At 35.8% G+C, this 19332-nt stretch overlaps 1 protein-coding gene across 3 annotated transcripts in view; it reads right to left on the bottom strand.

The window, feature by feature from the left end:
* Positions 1-12314: 12314 nt before the first annotated feature.
* The window catches only part of SATB2 (SATB homeobox 2), a 419213-nt gene continuing 412195 nt past the window's right edge, over positions 12315-19332 (bottom strand). For all 3 annotated transcript variants that reach the window (XM_044060638.1, XM_044060639.1, XM_044060640.1), the window contains one exon: positions 12315-16267. In XM_044060638.1, coding sequence (XP_043916573.1) covers positions 15800-16267 — 468 coding nt within the window. In that variant the 3' untranslated portion in view covers positions 12315-15799. The remainder of the gene's footprint in view (positions 16268-19332) is intronic.

The following is a 19332-nucleotide window of genomic DNA, read 5'->3' as shown; positions in this document are numbered from 1 at the left end:
TAATGACTAAATATCAAACAATTTTAATGCATAAAGTGGAGATAGCTTTGGAAAAAATAAAATTCCACAGTTATGTGATGACTTCCAAAAATGTACATAGATTAGTTAATAGAAGTAAGATGTTAAGCAAAAAGGCACAAATGAATAATATCCAAAATCCTCACACTGATAAGCTTACTTCAGACATAGATAAACTGCTTAATATTTTTTAAAAAATTCCACGATCTTAATAAAGATAAAAATATTAATCTTAATGATTACAAAATCGACAAGTATTTAAAGAGAAATGTTGCTAGTAAACTTAATGACTAACAAATATCTTTGTTGAATAAACCCATTACCCTAATAGAAGTTAAAGAAGCTTTAAAAAAAGGAGAAATGGTAAAACTCCAGAATTAGATGGTTTAAGCATGGAATATTATAGCTTGCTATCATTAAATGTTTTGTACGTTCATAGGACAATACTAGGCTAGTGGCCTGGAAGCCCTTATAAGCCTAGCCAAGAATTTCAGAATGACTGAGAAATATTTTCAGGATAATTGAGAAGGACAAAATAATTCTCCCTGATGGAAATTTTATGTACTCTCACCCGCAGTTAAACAAGGAAAGAACAATAAGTTAGTTTCCTCATAGAGACCTATTTTCTTATTAAATCTAGACTATAAAATATTTACTGCCATCTTCGTTACAAGATTAAGCGATAAAGTAGATAAATGAATTGATAAAGATAAAACAGTATTTATAGTCAGTAAATTAACATATGATTATATAAAATGGGTAGTTACTATCTCAGATTTAGCAAAAGGAATGAACAAGAAATTGGACATAATTAGTTTAGATCTTGAGAGAGCTTTTGATTCTGTAGACTGGAACTATTTCTTTAAAACTTTAAAAGAGTTTGCATTTCCAGAACAATTTATTGAAATATTAAAAAAACTTTTTAGAAACTCCAAAGCATATGTTAAAAATGGATGTTAGATTTCTTAAAGATTCACTTTAAACAAAGACACAAAGCAAGGGTGCCCCTTGTCCCCTATACTATTTCCATTAGTTATCAAACCCTTAGCTAAAAGTATAAGTAGCAATGAAAAAATTGATGGATTCTCAATTAACAAGGATTGTCAATCTAAAATGCAGCTTTTTGCAGATGATATTTAACTAACTATAGGAGATTTACATTATTCAATCAAAGAGATAGATGAGGAAATTGAAATGTTTCAAGAAGTATAGCTGCTGAAATTTAATAATAAAACTGAAACTTGAGTGTTAAATCAATTGCTAGATAGTAAGCTGAAAGATAAATATCAATATAATTGGGAAAGAAAATATCTAAAATATTTAGGAATAAAACTATTTGTATACGTATCCGCATGGATTTATATGTAACAGGTCTGTAATATTGAGGCTTTTCACTTAAAAGTAGTTGTTAGACATAAAGTAAAAAATGTATAGTAGAATAAGCCTGAAAATACAGACAGGTATTATTATTATTATTATTATTATAGGTTAGTACTAAGCTAACTGCCCTTGCGGGCCATTGTAAGCCTAGCCAATTATCCCTTGTGAGACTCAAACCCTGCACTTTGTGTTTGTAAGGCAAACACCTTAACCATTAGGCCACACTTCCACCATTTTATGCATACAGTGTCAGAAAAAAGGCAGTTCAGTAGAAGGGAAAATATAACTTTTCTGATTATGCATGAGACATGCAAAAATAACAGCTCTGAAGGAAAAGTTACAGAATGTTGCTTTTTCAAGGGAAAGCTATATGTACTTGCAATGGAATGCTAGATAAGAAATACATGGTTAAGAACCATTAGGAACCTGCTAGACAAGGCCTAAAAATCAAGGTTTAAGGGGTGGATCCAGCTACCAGAGGAAAGTTACTTAATAAAAGTAATATAATATGTATGTTTAGGATAGACCTCTCAATTAGTGTCTGGTTCAAGACTTAGGATATTGTTAACTCGTTACAGCCAAGTGCATCTCCAGGGATTTCTGCAGTTAACTCCTTCTGACACCTATAGGTGTCAAATATTGCTTGTTCATGCTTGCATTAATAATTCCAAAACTGTGCTACATATAATAGGTATTAGAAGATTTCATCTTGAAATGTATGTGATGGCAAACAAAATTGCATTGATATTTGACCTCTAGCTAATGTAGCTAAAGAGTATTGAATATTATTTGTATACTGATTATTTGTATTGTAATAATTTTTCTATTTCTCTAAATATCTAAACATTCAGATAAAGCATAGCTTAATATGAAACTTCACAGCTGTATGTGTCTTGCTTGAATAGTTGCTGAGATATCATAAGCTGTTTATATAACATTACAAAATTAATATTCACTGCCTTTATTCTGGCTTATAAAATCTAGTTTAAAGCACCAAACTGAATGAGTGCCACTAATGTAAAGAGTAATTTATCCTGCATAGTTTGCCATTGACAGTTTTCTAGTAACACTTACAGTTCAAATATACATATTTCTGGAACCGTAAGGTGATCACTTCATTTTTTTAAAGACTGAAGCCATACCCACTGGGAGTTAAAGGTACACAGTCAAAAGAGAAGTACTCTAGGGAATGACTTAAATACTTTTGTGCTTTCAGTTATCTGACAACACATTATGTTGCCTCATATACCATCTGCACATGTTGCTGTGACATTTATATCTGCTGCTATTATTCTATTATTTTCTGCTGCTCACTACAATAAACTACTATTATTATGCAATAAAGTGCAACTGAACTCCAATTTCTTTCAAGATCCACCTTTACAAACTTGGTTGAGTTCTATGACTTAGTTTCCTTAGCTTTTGATATAGGATTAAATGCTAGAGTCATCTAGTTGGACCTTGCCAAATATCCTGTTACACCATGCAATTATAATTTCTTTAAAGAATAAAAATGTTACTCTTTATCTGATCAACTGTACCTCTGTTAGCAGGTTATATCCAATTTGTAACAACACAAAGGATTCACTCAAACTATCTGCCAATATTGGGTGGAGTTCTCCAGGGCTCTGTTGTGGACCCTTATTTGTTTAATCTTGTGTTCTAAATGCCCTGTTTTGGAAGCATGTTGCATCAGTAAATATACAGGTGACTGCAAGATCAGCTTCTTGGTGGTCACTAAGGATGACTGTGATCTAATAAGTAAATATCTAAAGGACATTTATTTATGGGTAACTAATACTCGTCTGAATTTTAGTAAACCAAAAAGTCAAGTAACTTTTTGGGGAATCATATTTCAAGAGAGCAGTTAATTTTAGATGACTCTGAGTATAAAGATCTAGTAGCAACTATATTAAATAACTATCTCTTGCAAAACACGATAACAACTTTAGAAGTTAAGCCCTAAGGCAGATGGGACCATTGATGTGAAAAGGCTATCTCCCTAAGAGATAAACCAAATATGGCTATGTTGTATAAATCATACTCAAGATCGATATTCGAGTACAAAAGCCCCTTCTGCAATTATTCTAGTATCCAACTTGAAAAACTTGAATCCATCCAATGTCCATTTACTAAACTAATTCCATCTATTAGTGATCTGATTTACAAAGAGAGCTACATCAGATTCAGCCTATACATACATATTTACAGACACCTTAATGGGAAAGAAATCTCTGATTATGAAGCATTTATGATGAAATAACTCTGGCAGTTTTGAACTTAGATTTGTATTCAAATTATCTTAGGTATAATAACTTGAATTTTAGTAAGAATTTGAATAAAACAACTAGATGAAATAATTTCATTGCCCAAAATTTTCCTAGAATCTGGAATACACTACTAGGAGAAATAAGAAATTCAGTCACTGTGAGAACTCTTAAAGCTAGTTTGGACACTTTGATGGGTTATGAAGCCTTCAGTCTTTAGTTCATGGATTCAAGGTTACTTGATGGCCTAAGCACCTAAACACTGGTTTCCAAAATTTTTGAACAAAAGACCATGTGGATACACTGAAGGTATGCAGACTCTGCAAAGGAAGGACCCCAACCAAAACCTTAATCTGAGAATAAAATCTTGTGACACAACAGTAATTACTGCTGTTCTTCCCACATTCAGGTCAACTCAGTTTTATTTATTTTTCTAGCACATCTAATGGTGCTTGTGAAAGTAAGAAAAATGACATTTTAATCAAGAGCAAACTATATGTTGCTGTCCCATGATTATTTCTTAACTTCTGACGCACATAAAACTATTATCACTTTTTCTTTGCTCCTGATAGAGGTTGTGTAAAGGCAATGGAATATTTCTATCAAAACTAAAATTCTATTTATATTACTTCCCCACAATCATGTTTGGCAATAATTGGTACCAAAATAAAATGTTATTTTTCCCAGCATTCTTTTCATGCACTCTGTCACTGAATACAAAAGCTAAATGGTATAAATATGGACTTATGGTCAGATGGATAGCACACTGACTGACAGATATAAACCATGCAGTGCAGGTTGCAGGTGCTTCATCAGGAAGTATGAAAGTGACCATTTATGTCCCTCAGAGCTCAGTGCTGGGACCTCTCCTTTTTGGTATTTACTTCTCTTCAAGCAGACATGCAAGACCTCTGGCTACCAAAGTATGTTGATTTAAATTGGTAGTTGTTAAGTCACTCTATGATACCGAAGTCCTCCAGAATGAACTTGCCTGAGTAACCTCCTGGGGTAGTACAAATGGGCTCAAACTAAATGCTAAAAAGTATAGTATCCACAATTTTGGTTGACAAACCATCCTCTCATTATACTGTTTTGAAAACATGCCTCTACAAAACAAAAATGGAGTTAGAAACCGAGGTGCTTGGGTTGATAGCTCCTTATCTTTTGATTATCATGTAAGAACAGTTGTCTTGAAATCATTTTATTTAATCCAGCTAATTGCCAAAGGAGTATCATTAAGGTCTAAATAGGTAATCACTCCCTTTTACTCAGTATTGATCAGGCCAGATATCAAGTACAACAACCCCTGGAAATGTATTTCATTAAACATATCAAGCAGTTAGAGAGAACCCCAAAGTTTCCCAGCAAAAAGGTCACAGGCCTAAACTTTTGAGCTACCAAAAAAAAAGCTTTATGTTCTATCCCTTAATTCAGTGTGTTATACACTTTTGAGGGAGAATCTAGGTCTCTCTTACTGTGCCATTGGAGACTTTTGCCCTGGACTTCAAATTTCCCCTCAAGTCTGACATCTACACCAGTACTACAACCATGGACTTATGTCTTCATCAACAGATAAATAACACATGATGCAGGGATTTGTTTATAACCCATCACCTCCCAAACTGCTGGGATAAATGTTCCCTGCATGTTAAGCAATGTGATTCACTATCTTCCTTTAAACATAAACTAGTTGACTAGATAGATACCCACAAATTTAATCCTGGATTGACCCCTGTATACCTCCTGGAAAATGGAAGCACTGTCTGAGGGAGGGTACTGGCAATACAAGAATGGTCATGATACTCCGTGGCCTTGGAATATCTATGAATCTATAACCACTAATGCCCCATTACAGCTCCACTGCAAACCAACCTATGATTGTCCTTCAATTTGCAAACAAGTAAAAATAAAACATTCATAAAAGTGAGTGAAAAATTCTGAAACAGGTATGCATATAAGAAACACAAATAAAGCAAAACAATCCAAGTTTACAAACCTCCACTGATCCCAGTAAAGGAAACACCATAATGCTTCCGTAAAAATGCAGTTATTCTGGTAAGCTACAGAAATGAAAGACATAAATGGGGAAAAAGACTTTGATAGCCTTCACAGGCCTGCGGCACTACCCACAACTTAATGCGATAAATCATCTACACAACTAAATAATTCAGACTTGTTGACTGACTGAATGGTTTAGCTCCAGGAATAAAATTATCTATAATTCTGGATGGACAATGAATACATTTAGGACATTTGCATGCAGTACTGTGGGAGTAAAACACTGAAAAAATAATGAAAATAAGTAACCTAGATTTTGTCCGAAGTGCAGGGCAGCGAAACATCAAGAATTCAGCAGTGTATTTCTGCACTGTGAAGATTTGTTAGTCCCCCCTCTTTATTTTTATCACTAGTCTTTTCATACACCCTGTCTCTGAAGACTGCTAAGCCATCTTTTTAGCACATTTATTAGACATGCAGCTCAGCCTACTATAGCACACAGAATTTATTCTCATGTGTCAGCTAGCCGTACAATCAGGTCTTTTATAATATCCGTTAATTATGGACATGTGGGCTCCAAACCTTTATGACATGCAGTCATTTGTGGGTTTTAATTATAAGTAGAAAATATTTACTATGGAAGCAGTGGAGCAAATGCATAAGTATACATATTTAAGAGGCACAATGTTAATTACTTTTCCTTCTGGACATTTTTTCATTAAGAATACAGTGGAAAAGAAAAAGGAAACTGTCCTAGTTGGCAAATTTAGTTCTTTTTATTGAATGTTTTAACAACCAAAAAAAAAAAAAAACAATTCTAATAGTCTAACAATGCACATAAGTTAAAAATTAATTATCACGTAGTGATAACAAAGATAAAGTTGATTTACATGAAAAAGAACATTTACAATGTTATTCCATATTCACATTGTTGATAATGCAATAAAAACACAATTTTATTTCACAAAAAGGCTGAAAATTGTGCTTTGTCAAGAGGCACTACAAGAGAAAGTTTTTTTTTTCCAAATAGATAATATATAACAGATATTGAATAAATAGACATATATGCATTGTAATTCGCAAAGTTCTGGCAAGACCACAGGCAAAAATGCCCACAGATTCACTTAGAACCACTGCATCTCAAGGCAGTGAAACTAAACATAAAAAAGGCAAGACTTTAGCATCTGAAACATCAACTTAGTTTTTGGTTAAACTTTAAAAGACATCAAATGCTTTTTGCCATCAATGACAATCAAAAACGCTTTTGCCATCAATGACATTTATAAGAAAAAGATTTTTAGAAGGAAACTGCACCAAACCCTATAAGATGGAGTCTTCTTTTCCCTTATTCAGAAGCTGCCAGGTTTTATTCTGTTTCCCTTTAACACTGGTCCATCATCTGATGTGAATACAACTTTTTCAAAGATATGTGATGTTCAAATTGATTTTTTTTGTACCCAACTCCCAGTGGCCATCAAACTTTTTCCTCAGCTGCCGAACTGTCCCATGTATTCTCATTGCGAGGGAAAGTATTACAACCCATTTGTTTCTGCCACAGGTGAGGGGTAACAGGGAGAATGATGTCATACTGGTCAGGGAATCTGTTTATTTATTTATTTATTTTTTTGCTTAAGTCCTAGCTGGCTGCCATTGCAAATGCCTAGTATAATTCTCAGAGTTTCACATGCAGTGGGCATTAGCAGGGGAGTGTCAGTCATTTATCCAAATAAAGTAACCCCTCAGAAGGCCATACTTCATTCAAGCACTTCCCTGTGGTTTCCAGTCTCTACCAAGTGGCTGTTGTATGGAAAGAAGATCCCATATCTGTGTCCCCTCATCACCTACCCTTAGACAGGTAGGTAGACATTGCCTTATCTGTCACCTCCTTTTCCCACACCAGTACTAAGGCTACTAAGTGAACACGGGTTACCTGCATTATACCAAGGGCTTTTACCATGGGCACTGCAGCATATGTGTGTGTGTGTGTGTGTGTGTGTGTGTGTGTGTGTGTGTGTGTGTGTGTGTGTGTGTGTGTGTGTGTATGACTGGTAAATTCTATAATGTATTACACAAGATCAACACTGTGGTGGTGGTGTTGCAGTAGCATTGTCGCCTCACAATAAGACGTTGTCCTGTTCAATTCTCAGCTAGAGCATCTTCTGTGTGGAGATATGCATGAATGGGCGTACCTTCATTGAAGGTTGCGCGTCAGGGCCGGCAACTCAGCATGTAAAAATCTACTGCCAATCATTAGCGGACCGGAGTTCCGCTGTGACGACACCTATCTGGGAAAAGCCGAAAGACACAACATTACACAAGATCAACAGTCAGGTATTTTGGCTTGTAAAGAAATGCAATATCCTTACATAAAACACTTTGGGGAAAGTTACGGTCTATGTACATATGATCCACTTTGTTACTGCTGTCTCTTGTAAGCCTGTGTGTATGCAACATCCAAACGTGTAGTTTAAAATCAGGATGACATCTGTATTTAAACCACATTCTTAGCGGAGGGTTCAAGAAGCAGATGCCCTGTGTGATTTCCAGGGTAACAAAAATGCTGTTAGCATTCTTAATTTTATGATTTGACTATGGAGCAGCTTCTATATATAGCAAAACTTCTTTAATTTGTCTACTCTTCCATGGCCACTATGTAACAGCACTGATATAAAGAACCTCTTGGACTCTGTAGATGACAGACTTTAACAAGTATAAAAGGAAAGCCACCTGAGGGAACTTTTTATCACACTTTTGTGCTGAAAGTCTACTGGTTTTCTCGATATCACGTTTGGGTCATTTTTTTCTTCTTTTTTGGTGGGCCATATCTGAAGAAGATTGCTGTATTTAATTTTGTAATATTGACTATCGCTGTCTGCATGAAATGGTTATTCATGTTGGTTACCTAACACATAACAAAGAAACAAAAACCTGACGTCCTGGCTACAACACCTTAACTAAAGTGTTGTTTATTTTCATGGTATGAATTAAGTAAACTATATAAAAATTATATGATATTTTTAAAGAATGATGTCATTAATTCAAGAAAAGAAGCAAAGACATAGGAATGAAATGTTGCCCCTGGAAATTATGTTAAGAATATATTACAATATATCCATTTATATGGTAAGCACGCAATAGAAAAGAACTGTTATTCTAATGTCATGTGAGCAGGACAAAACTGCATATTACATGGTTTAATGTTTTCCTTCCGTACAGATGTCATTAGAAGCCATATTATGGGAAAGCAGATAACAATGCTGGAAATCTTGTTCTGAGAAATCTACCATTTGTAGTCACTTTAACATAGTTCTGACTTTTTAAATATGTCTTGTACTGATTGGGAAAAATCTAATGTACCAAAAAGTAAAAAAAGGGATTCCTGTAAACAAAAGAAAAATGGGTTAGCCTCTTTATTACTGAGGACATTTTCAGGATCTGGATAATAAAAATCCAGAAAAGTGATGGGGATTGGCACGCAAACTTATTCATTTAACCCAACTCTTGGAAACCCTACTAAAATAATAAATGAGCTATGAGGATAGAGTGTACCCCTCAGGAGCCGTACATGGGGCTCTGACACTCTCTCCAAGGAACCTATTAATTATTATTTCCTGATGGTGGCCATTAGTGAAAGTAAAGTTTGCTTTTCTGCTTTCTCTTCCATGTGTCTTACTTCACTGTCCCTCATAATTCTGTCCTATGATCCAATAAGACAACAAAAACTCAAGAAAAAACAATAACAATGCAATGGCAAAGGTGTGTTTGTGGACACTTTCACTCACTTTGTGTTTTTTGTTTTTTTTTTTTTTTTTTTTTTTTTTTTAGTGATTGCAACTCAATAAATTGCAGTAGTTTTTTGAAATTATCAGATAATCTTTTAAAGCAAACTATAGTCTATGTTTGTCCTTTTAAAATATGTGCTATTAAACAGCATTTTCTTGTTAAAAATGTAAGTCAGTTAATGCTATACATGCTAAATGATGAGCAGGCTTACTTTAACTAGTATTTATTCTCACTGTACTAGTTATTATCTTATTAGCCCCACCCTCAGAATGAGTTTGGATTAAAAAAATGTGGCATAACCTGACTCGATATTGTACCTAATGTCATGAGTATGTACACCTTTCAACCTTGCCAAGTGAGCACAAGACAAGAAAACTATGCAAAGTGTTAAAATAGGAAATTACATGAAACAATATGGCAACTGTTATGTTTGCTTTAACACTGCATGACTGGTATGTATGACTCGGGTGCGTATTAAAAAGCAAAAAAGCCGTCAACCCCATTGGCATATTCAGATACAGGCTTGGCTATAAGCCAAGGAACTTAAGTTGAATAGAGCACCTGTTGCATCTGGATTGTGTGTGTGGTAGTGACGAGGCTCAGTCTACTCAACTATTGCTGGGGGTGGGGGGTGGAATGAATGACAGCATGAGTCTGAGTATGCTGTCTGGAGGTCAAGCCCTGCTGGAGAGCAGGTCTTTCATCAAGGTACAGCCTACAATGTGGGGAGCAAGGCCAACTGATTATATCAAACATGGAGTCACTATCATACATCTCTGAGCTCATTTACATGCACAGGGCAACCTAGGGCTAAAATGGCAAAAAAAAAAAGATTTCCATTATGGAGATGACAGTTCCCAGTCCTGCTTGACTCAACTCTTAACCTTCAAGAATAAATAGATCAATGGGCTTTAACCTATGGTAAACAAATGAGTCCAGAGAGCAGCCATGAGGACAACGTTAAATGTTCAGCATGGAGATCAGAGAAAAAAAGTAATTAAGAAAGCTAGCACAGGGCTGAAGTGCAAGCTATGACCCAGATGACCCAATTAACAACTTAACACTGAGGAAGTTGGGCAAGGGAGGATGAGACTGAACAGATGTTCTGGTTCATTCATCCTAGGACAAGGAAGATGCTTTGGTCCTCTATGAAGATGACAACCACTGGACAAAAAGGTAGACAGCATGCAGCAATATAAACCTGGACATGTGCTTGGCTCTGCCAAAACATGTTTGCATGGCAGGCTTCATGAGGCATGGGTGGGTGTGGGCATGCCCAAAGAGAAAGTGTAGCAGGCCATCAGAGGAGCTAATAGGAGAGGCATTAGGGTAGAAAACAGAAAATACCTCTCATCGATGGCTGGATGATGGATCCACAACACATTGCTTTTGTTCTGGTAATGCAGAACAAATAGGCAACAGTTGCAATGGAGAAACGAATGTCAGACATGGTGGAAGGGAGAAAAGGGCACATGAAAAATCACAAAAGGTAGTCATAAAAAATGAAACTCTATAGTACAAAAAGTAAAAATATGAAAAGTGACACAAATGTGCCTGCAGCTTCACATCTTTGCATGGTTTTCACAGTGGTTTCATGCAATGCTGTTATTCATTTTGCATGAAAGCACCATAGACCACATCAAGTAGTTAAGTGGGCGGCCTTGCCACTTGAGCAATAATTAAAAATGGAATCATATTTATTAAAGTACTAAAGATGGACTAGAATAAATAATTCCAAGCAGTGCTGAAGATGAAACTTCTGTAAAGAAAACCATTTACAAGTTCAGTGCAGTTCTTCTTTTTAACATTTAATATGACCACAGCAATGAAATATGACATTTGTGATACAGAGCTACCCTTAGGGATATTCTAGACTGGAGACTTTACAAAGATGTCACTTTGCCAGCAATATGCCTTCTGATTAAAGCTGCAGTATACCACAGGAAAAAGAAAAGAAAACTTAAATAACATAAACTGTCAGAATAAAACATAAAAGAATTTAGCACTTAATGTAAACCAGTATCTGTATACACATTGTCTTGCAAGGAGACAAAGTTCATGCTGCTCTAAGAATATATATTTATATATTTATATTTATTAAGCTTTTTTATTTTAAACATCATGTAATATTTCCCTTCAAAAATGAAGGGGATAATTGAGGAAATGGGTCTGCAGATTACCTGTTATTGCTTTAAGAGCTTCTGTTATATGTGTGTGCGCAAACCAGACTCAAATTTCAACATCTTCAGCAGTTTTTACTATTTTTCTTTAAATACATAAGTAACATCCGCAGTTCTACTGCAACTTGATTGTTGACTTAATAAAGCATTATCCTAAAGTCATTATTGCCAAGGAGGTCTGAGAATGACATTTTAGCGGACAATCATTTGAAAATGTTATTGCAGAAGAGGCCTTGGTAAACATTTCAGGAAAATGAAATATTCCACAGATGTTCCCATCGATGAGGTCTTGGAAAACATTACTTTGGAGACCATAGTACATTGCAGCTTTAATAATGTTCATGCATCACTGAACAGGTCCATTAAATATTACTTTACATTAAGATAAATACTGACTACTCAAGGGTGGTCTGAAGTGGTTCCTATTAGTGTGTGGAGGTGTATGAGTTTAACTAACCCTTCTGTTTCCACTGCTCAGAGGGATCACTGCCAGTGGAGACTAGAACAGCTGACATGGAAGAAACACTGACTTCACTAGCTGGAACTTATAACAGTCAGTGATTCCTACAGGGGAATCAGCACCTAAAACCACATAGTTCCCATTCTTAAAGCTTATATATATATATATATATATATATATATATATATATATATATATATATATAGATATATATATATGAAATGGGCTCAGAAAACCAGATTGTATAATTGGTTAATACGGGGGGGGGGGAGGGGGTAAAATAGATTCAAATGACACCTAAAATATATTTCCACTCAGAAAAAAAATGAATATTTAACAAAAAGGAAAATCAAGCTGTTTCATAAGTGCAAGCAAGTGCATGTGCTGGAATGTGCAGCGCACAGATAATGCCACACACCTAGGCTTGCAAGTCACTCACCCATTACATTTTTACTGCCTAAGACCCTGGATGTGTGCATAAGGCTTTGTATTGATATCTCTTTAGCTCTTACCACGTCATGATTATACAGATAGATTGAGAGAAAGACAGATAGATGCACAAATAGATTACTAGATAGATAGATAGATAGATAGATAGATAGATAGATAGATACACAGATAGATGCAAGAAAAGGAATCATATTGAACAATGAAGGAAAAAAATATGGATTTGGAGTCGTGCAAACATTTCCTTGTTATATTTTTAGAAAAATGCTGCTGTTTTGTTTACCCATTTCTGGCATTGATTTTCAGTCTAGCAATTAATTTCTTCCCAACTTCTGCTCTCTAACACAACACCCCAAATATATACCATGACAAATTACCCTTTCCTCTTTGCTTTCACATTTGAGACTTTGATGAGTATGGGAAGTTCTATTTATTCAGTGGATGAGGAAGCACCAAGTGCGACTTGAACATCTATAAAACTGAATGTCACACACTGTCAGTGTCTGTATTGTATCTGTCACTCTCATGTGTTGATCTTAACTTTATGACTGGCAGCTTTGTTACTTACAGTTTAGTTGTACTGATTTTCATTTGCATCATTAGAATAAACCCTGTCACCCCTTTCAGTTGTTTTGGAAGTGAGATAAAAACTAGAAAAGTTGCTATATCAGCATAACCAAATTCCTATGCTGAGATGTAATAGCAGCTTATGTACATAGGAGAAGGCCATCATGGGGTAAAAGCAGACAGAGAATTAACAGAAACAAATGCCCCCTATACATATGCTATCATTCTTAGTTACCTTGTACTGTTAGGATATACTGCTAGTATTACTGATAAATGGCCTCTGTTTGAAGCCTTATTTTTCTAATAAGCAATTGTTTCAATGTCTGGAGAAGTGCTTTAAGTAATTTAAATGCTGCCATTCCCCTTAGAGGTTTCATTTAATCTGATTCCATCTTTTTCTGTGTTCTTTTCTGCTTCAATGGGTTGTCTCTAGCCTGTTCCTCATAAGAGATCACCTTCAGTACTTTGTCAGTTCAGTAGATTCACTATCCCAACCTTCCACCTTGCCCAAACTGTCAAACAAAATGATCAAATAAGAGGCTAGTGCTATGGCAAATATATAAGCATGTCTTGTTACCCCATATTTAGTTCCCAAACTTCCTCACATGTATGAATACTCCATCTTACATCTCATTTCACAGCAGGATGGAAATGGCAAACATTCAGACTCTGCGATCTGGTTTTATCAACTGCAAAAGCAAAAACCAAATACTGAGAACAAGTAAATTCACTGGAACCAATTCTTGCTTGCATGCATTACTCTACAGGTCTGGCATTAAATTTCTAGACAAAAAAATCCAGATCCACTATCACATTTCTGAAAAAAATACCAGATCCACTTGTAAGATTTTCATTTTGACTGCCACATGGTATTTCAGCCAATTCTACAAATTCAAACTCTAAAACTTAATGAAAATGTAACTTTAATGTGTAACTTCTGCCCAGCTCTGCTTTGACCATCATGCCCCACTGTACTCGGTCAACAAATGATTAATTAACTAGGAGGATTATGAGTGCACGGCAGGTAATAGAGCAGACAAAATTGATGTAGTGCAACATTATGGAGCACATCAAGGTACCAAAAGGCATGTGAAGTTTTAGGCAACACAAGGGAAGTGACTGTCACCTTTATAAGCATGAGTTGCGAAGGTCAATCAAAGGAAAACAGTGCAGGCATAGACAGATGAGTGTGTTTTTGTCTTGACTTCCTTGGCTACTGAACACTCATTTTTCAAAAGCAAGGTACATCTTACATGACCATGTCAGATACTTCATATCCCACCACAGTTATCATATATATTTTTGTGTCTAATGGCATAGCAAGCACTTGATTATATCAGTATAAATGAGGGTGGTAGTTGAAACAACCTAAATATTCTAAGTTAATATTACTACTGCATTCATCATTTAACTTAGAAAAATTCTTCTCAAAGGTGTTGAAGGGTAATTGACATGATAAGATGGGAAAGTTGGGGGAATGGGGTGATTACGTTTCCTAGCTAATTCCAGAGTCGCTTAAATTCACTGCCATAACTGACAATTATATTTAGTAACACTCCCCAGTTATGTACTCCACACTGACAGTTACAACAGGTTAATAAGCAGAATTTCACTAACAGCATGGACATGAAACAGATTCTAAGAGAGAAAAGAAATGCGTATTAATACAACTCTGATGGAAAGCAACTCAACACAACCAGATGTTTCTCTTCAATTAATAATCTCTGTTTGCATACTTAAACGTTTTGATCTCCTAAGTTTGCATTCATTATTTAACACAGGGTGATAAAACGAGCTTGCAAATGCAATGTTTTCAATAAGACCTTAGGCATATGTAAATAAAATGTATCTTGTACTCTAATTCACTCCACAAATTTAATATTTCCATTCCAGCAGGTTTATTTTAGCTTGTATTTCCCAGGAAATCGTTTTTCCATTTTCTGGTTTGTTTTATTTTTGTTTTCTTACTGGGGCAAAATAAATCAATTTTCTGTGGTGTTCATTAATATTTTGGGGCTAAACATACTAAAACATCACACCAAATGAACATTTCCACAAATGATTGTTTTTACCTGTTGAAGCATGTCATATATTATGCAGTTATTTGACACTAGCCTTTATAAGGTGCCCTGATTTTTTTTTTGGCAGTGTTGGTTTTGTTAAATACGTACATCAAACGTTTCCCCACCTGACAGCAAGCCACATAATAAAAAAATCAGGGAAAAACACAGAAAATAAATAGGAATTTAAAGCAGTCACTACACCCTGAGAGCAAGCAGCTTATGAGAAAAGCCAAAGCAACTCATCGTGAAGTGGTTTCAGAACCCAAATAAGTCTTCATGTCAAAGAAAAACTTATTTCACAGCCAGTCTTTTTAAGCAATGTTCTCTGCCCCATGCAGTATTTAATGTACACAGATTCAGCATCCTTCATTATCTTCAAAAGTCTCTTGATTTTAAGTGACTGGTTTATCCTCCTCATAAGTGCAAGAAGATGAATGAAGCCAAATTGTAAATGATTATGACAATTATTCCAGTCTTTTTTTAAGTGTAACACTTAATTGTCTGTATCAAGGCAACATCTGATTGGGCAATACTGTGTGAATCCTGTTCACATGTGTCATTAGTAACACGTAGCTTTGAAAAACTGAATCCAACCTTGAGACAATGTATTGCTTTGCTAGGCGCAGTTAAGTATAATTATCTCTGGTCAATGTCTGAGGGCTTGGCCGCTGTCTTATCATTATCGTTTATTTCATCCGCAGTCTCTACACTATACATTTCCTCAGAGCCCTCCTCACTATCGTTTTCTTCAGATTCAGTAAGCAGTTCTTCATCTTTGATTTCTGCCACATCCACTACTGTCCCTAAGTGTTCTTTTAATTTCCCATGATGCTTCACATGGTAGCGTTGGTTCTGAAAAAATTTGATGATGGTATGCTTGGGTAGATCTAGCTGAGCTGAAAGGGTATGGATAGCCTCCTGGTCTGGGTAGAGGCCTACATCATGGATGAAACTCTGAAGAATTCCTAAGGCTTCTAAAGAAATTTTGGTACGAGATCTTGGTTTCTTTGCACTACTGTCCTCAGGTTGTTGAGGTGGAGGAACAGATTCTTCTCTAAGTGGTGAGGTCTCCTTTACTGGTTGCGACTGTTGCCGGTGCAGGAGCTGCAAAGTGAAAAGAATAAATAAATAAATAAATAAATGTACTATATTAATGTTATGAAAATGGTGCCAAAAGTTAATAACAGATAAGGACTACAGTAGTAGCAAATACCTACAGAATCTGTTACACAACAATTTCAACTTTCACAATTTGACAGCAAAAAAAATATTTCAGAAAAAAAAATCTTTACATCTTAAACTGACACTGTCAGTATATATATATATATATATATATATATATATATATATATATATATATATATATATGGATCTCGTACTATTGCACAAAATCCTACCTAACCAAAACCAAAACAGCCGAACACACTTTAGCGAAAGTGCTTATCACCGAAAAAACACTTTCACTAAACTGTGCAAAAAAAAAAAAAAAACATATTACTCACATTTACGCAGCGGGGAAACTCCCCTGAACCCCACATGTGGGGGTCTGCACCCCTTACACCTCTCTTACTTTTATATTCTCACTCCGAGATCGCACTACAGCAGGGAAAAGGAAATATTCCCTTATCCCCACTGTACTACGATCTCAGCAACAGCCATTCCCCCACATTTTCCTTTTTTTAGCACACTTTCACAAAAGTGCTTTTTCGGTGAAAAGCACTTTTGCAAAGTGTGCTCGGCCGTTTCACTTTCTGTGAAACAGCCGTTCGATGAACAGTACGGATCAACGGATCCCATATATATATATATATATATATATATATATATATATATATATATTGCACTCTATAAATAAAATGTAAAACCAGAAAGTACAACTAGCCAAGGATGTTAGCCACTTAGACCTGTGATGAACCTTAAAGGGCTTTTTTATGTTTTAAATATAAAAGTGGAATTTGTTTACAGAGTACTGATTTTAATGTAATAAACAGTGGACATAAAGCCAAAACAGTGTAGTCCTTAAAAAAGAAAGTAAGTCATATAGTATTCTACATTGCAACTATTTAAATGCTGACATGCTCAAAAAGGAGTATTGATGTTTTAACTATAAATTATTTAGCACTGCATTTCTGTCAAAGTGGTAAGCAGATACAACTATAGTGCTGCAGGGTATTGTGTACACTGTTTGTGTGCATACCCAGCTCTTTTACTCTAGTTTGAGTACCCATTCTATTCACGTAGCTGCATTGTGCTATACTTCCGCTTTGTAGGCCTACAACATTTTTGCAGGGAGAGGTTGAATGTGCCTACATTGCTAAAATCAGTGAATGTACTTCTAAAGGCTGTACAGTGGCATTTACCTGCTTAATATCACCTGGTTTCCACATTGTAACACAGACACTACTCACAGCCAGAATATAATTTTTTTTTGTCCAAGGATTAGGTAAGCAATGTCATGCATCCTCTGCTTCAAATTTGCATATAGCACTGGTAATGCTGGCTGGGATGGTGTGCTGTCATACATCTGTCCTGTAATCCTGCTGCACTATTTTCCTTAAATCTCAATTGTTTTCTTAATGGCAGTAACATTATTTCTCTCTACTAGCATTATGTTATGCAACTGTTCATATTTCTCGCCATGTAATTTTACAGCTAGGGATGCTAAGTTATGGAAAGTGGTTTTATGGGTTGCACTCTTAATAGTATATTTATTAATATCATTTTATTTCTCTTTTCTATTTTAAGCCTCTGGGGTATGTCAAAACTAGACATACATATACTTAGTATACTGACCATTTTACTCGAATATTCAGAAAATAATAACAGAAATAACCAATGACCTACCAGATCTGTGTGAGTATTGCTACTAGTAACTGTGGACTTAGCCTTCCAATGCCTTCTGCCACACCCATGGAACTGACCTACAGCTCTTCCTGCCCCACCTGTGGAACTGACCCTCCACCTCCTCCTGCCCCAGCTATGGACCTTAGCCTTCCACCATCACCTGCCCCACCTGTGGAACTAGACCTCAATCTTCTTCTGCCTCACCTGTGGAATTGAACCTCCACCTTAATCTGTCTTACCTGTGGAACTGATCCACTGCCTTCAGCCGCCCCACTTGTGGAAATGATCCTCCACCTCCTCCTGCCCCACCTGTGGAGCTGATCCTCCACCTCTCCCTACCCCACCTGTGGAGCTGATCCTCCATCTCCTCCTGCCCCACCTGTGGAGATGGACCTTCACCTCCTCCTGCCTCCACTCACCACCACATTTTAAAATTAAATAAAACAATATTTATATGATACCATAAATACAACACAATGGGCAACATCATGAGTGATCAGTTTTAATGAAAATACAAAATCATCATTAGCATTTAAAAAATACAATTACTATTATAGACTAGCTGAAATACTATGGAAAGTCGTACGGAAACTGAAATTTTAACAATATAGCACAAAACGTACAGCAATAAATATTAGCTTACAAACCAAGCATAGAAAATATAGTGTACTAATAGCTGACTTCTGAAAATTAACTTGCTGTCATTGTTAAATTGGTGTATATTTTATATCTGGTAGGTGGCTTTCGTATTAATGATGTGAATTAATAGTCTGGGAGTTAAGATTTCATTCTGCTTTTCTGGTAAGCAGAAGACAGTTGCACAACATCAGACTTACTCCAACAATGCCTAAGTTTTATTAATCCTTTCGAAGACAGATTAACCCTTCCCTCCTAGATACCCTTACCAACTTGACTTTCTCCTTACAGGCACACATTTATTTAAAAAAAACTTGAGTCAAAACTGCTAAGGACAGTGATTACCCAAAAAGTTATGTGATGAAAATAATGTTTGCATGTTATTATATGTATTCAAACAAATCATGGAAAATATAAGCAAATCATCACAAAAATGGTTAAGCAGAGCTTGAATGCTAGGGCACCACTTCATTTACATTATTTTGCAAGCAATTCTGCAAATCGATACATGTGTGTGTGTGTGTGTGTGTGTGTGTGTGTGTGTGTGTGTGTGTGTGTGTGTGTGCGCGCGCGTGCATCAGCATGTATCTATACATATATATATATATATATGTGCGTGTGTGTGTCTCTAAGTATGTGTATGTGAGAGGGTACGCATATGTGTGTATGCACTGTATCTGTGTGTGTGT

The sequence above is a fragment of the Protopterus annectens genome, chromosome 2.part0, assembly GCF_019279795.1.
Source record: "Protopterus annectens isolate FY-2018-M chromosome 2.part0, PAN1.0, whole genome shotgun sequence".
Classification (NCBI taxonomy): Eukaryota; Metazoa; Chordata; order Ceratodontiformes; family Protopteridae; genus Protopterus; species Protopterus annectens.
This window is presented reverse-complemented; position numbering and strand designations above follow the sequence as displayed.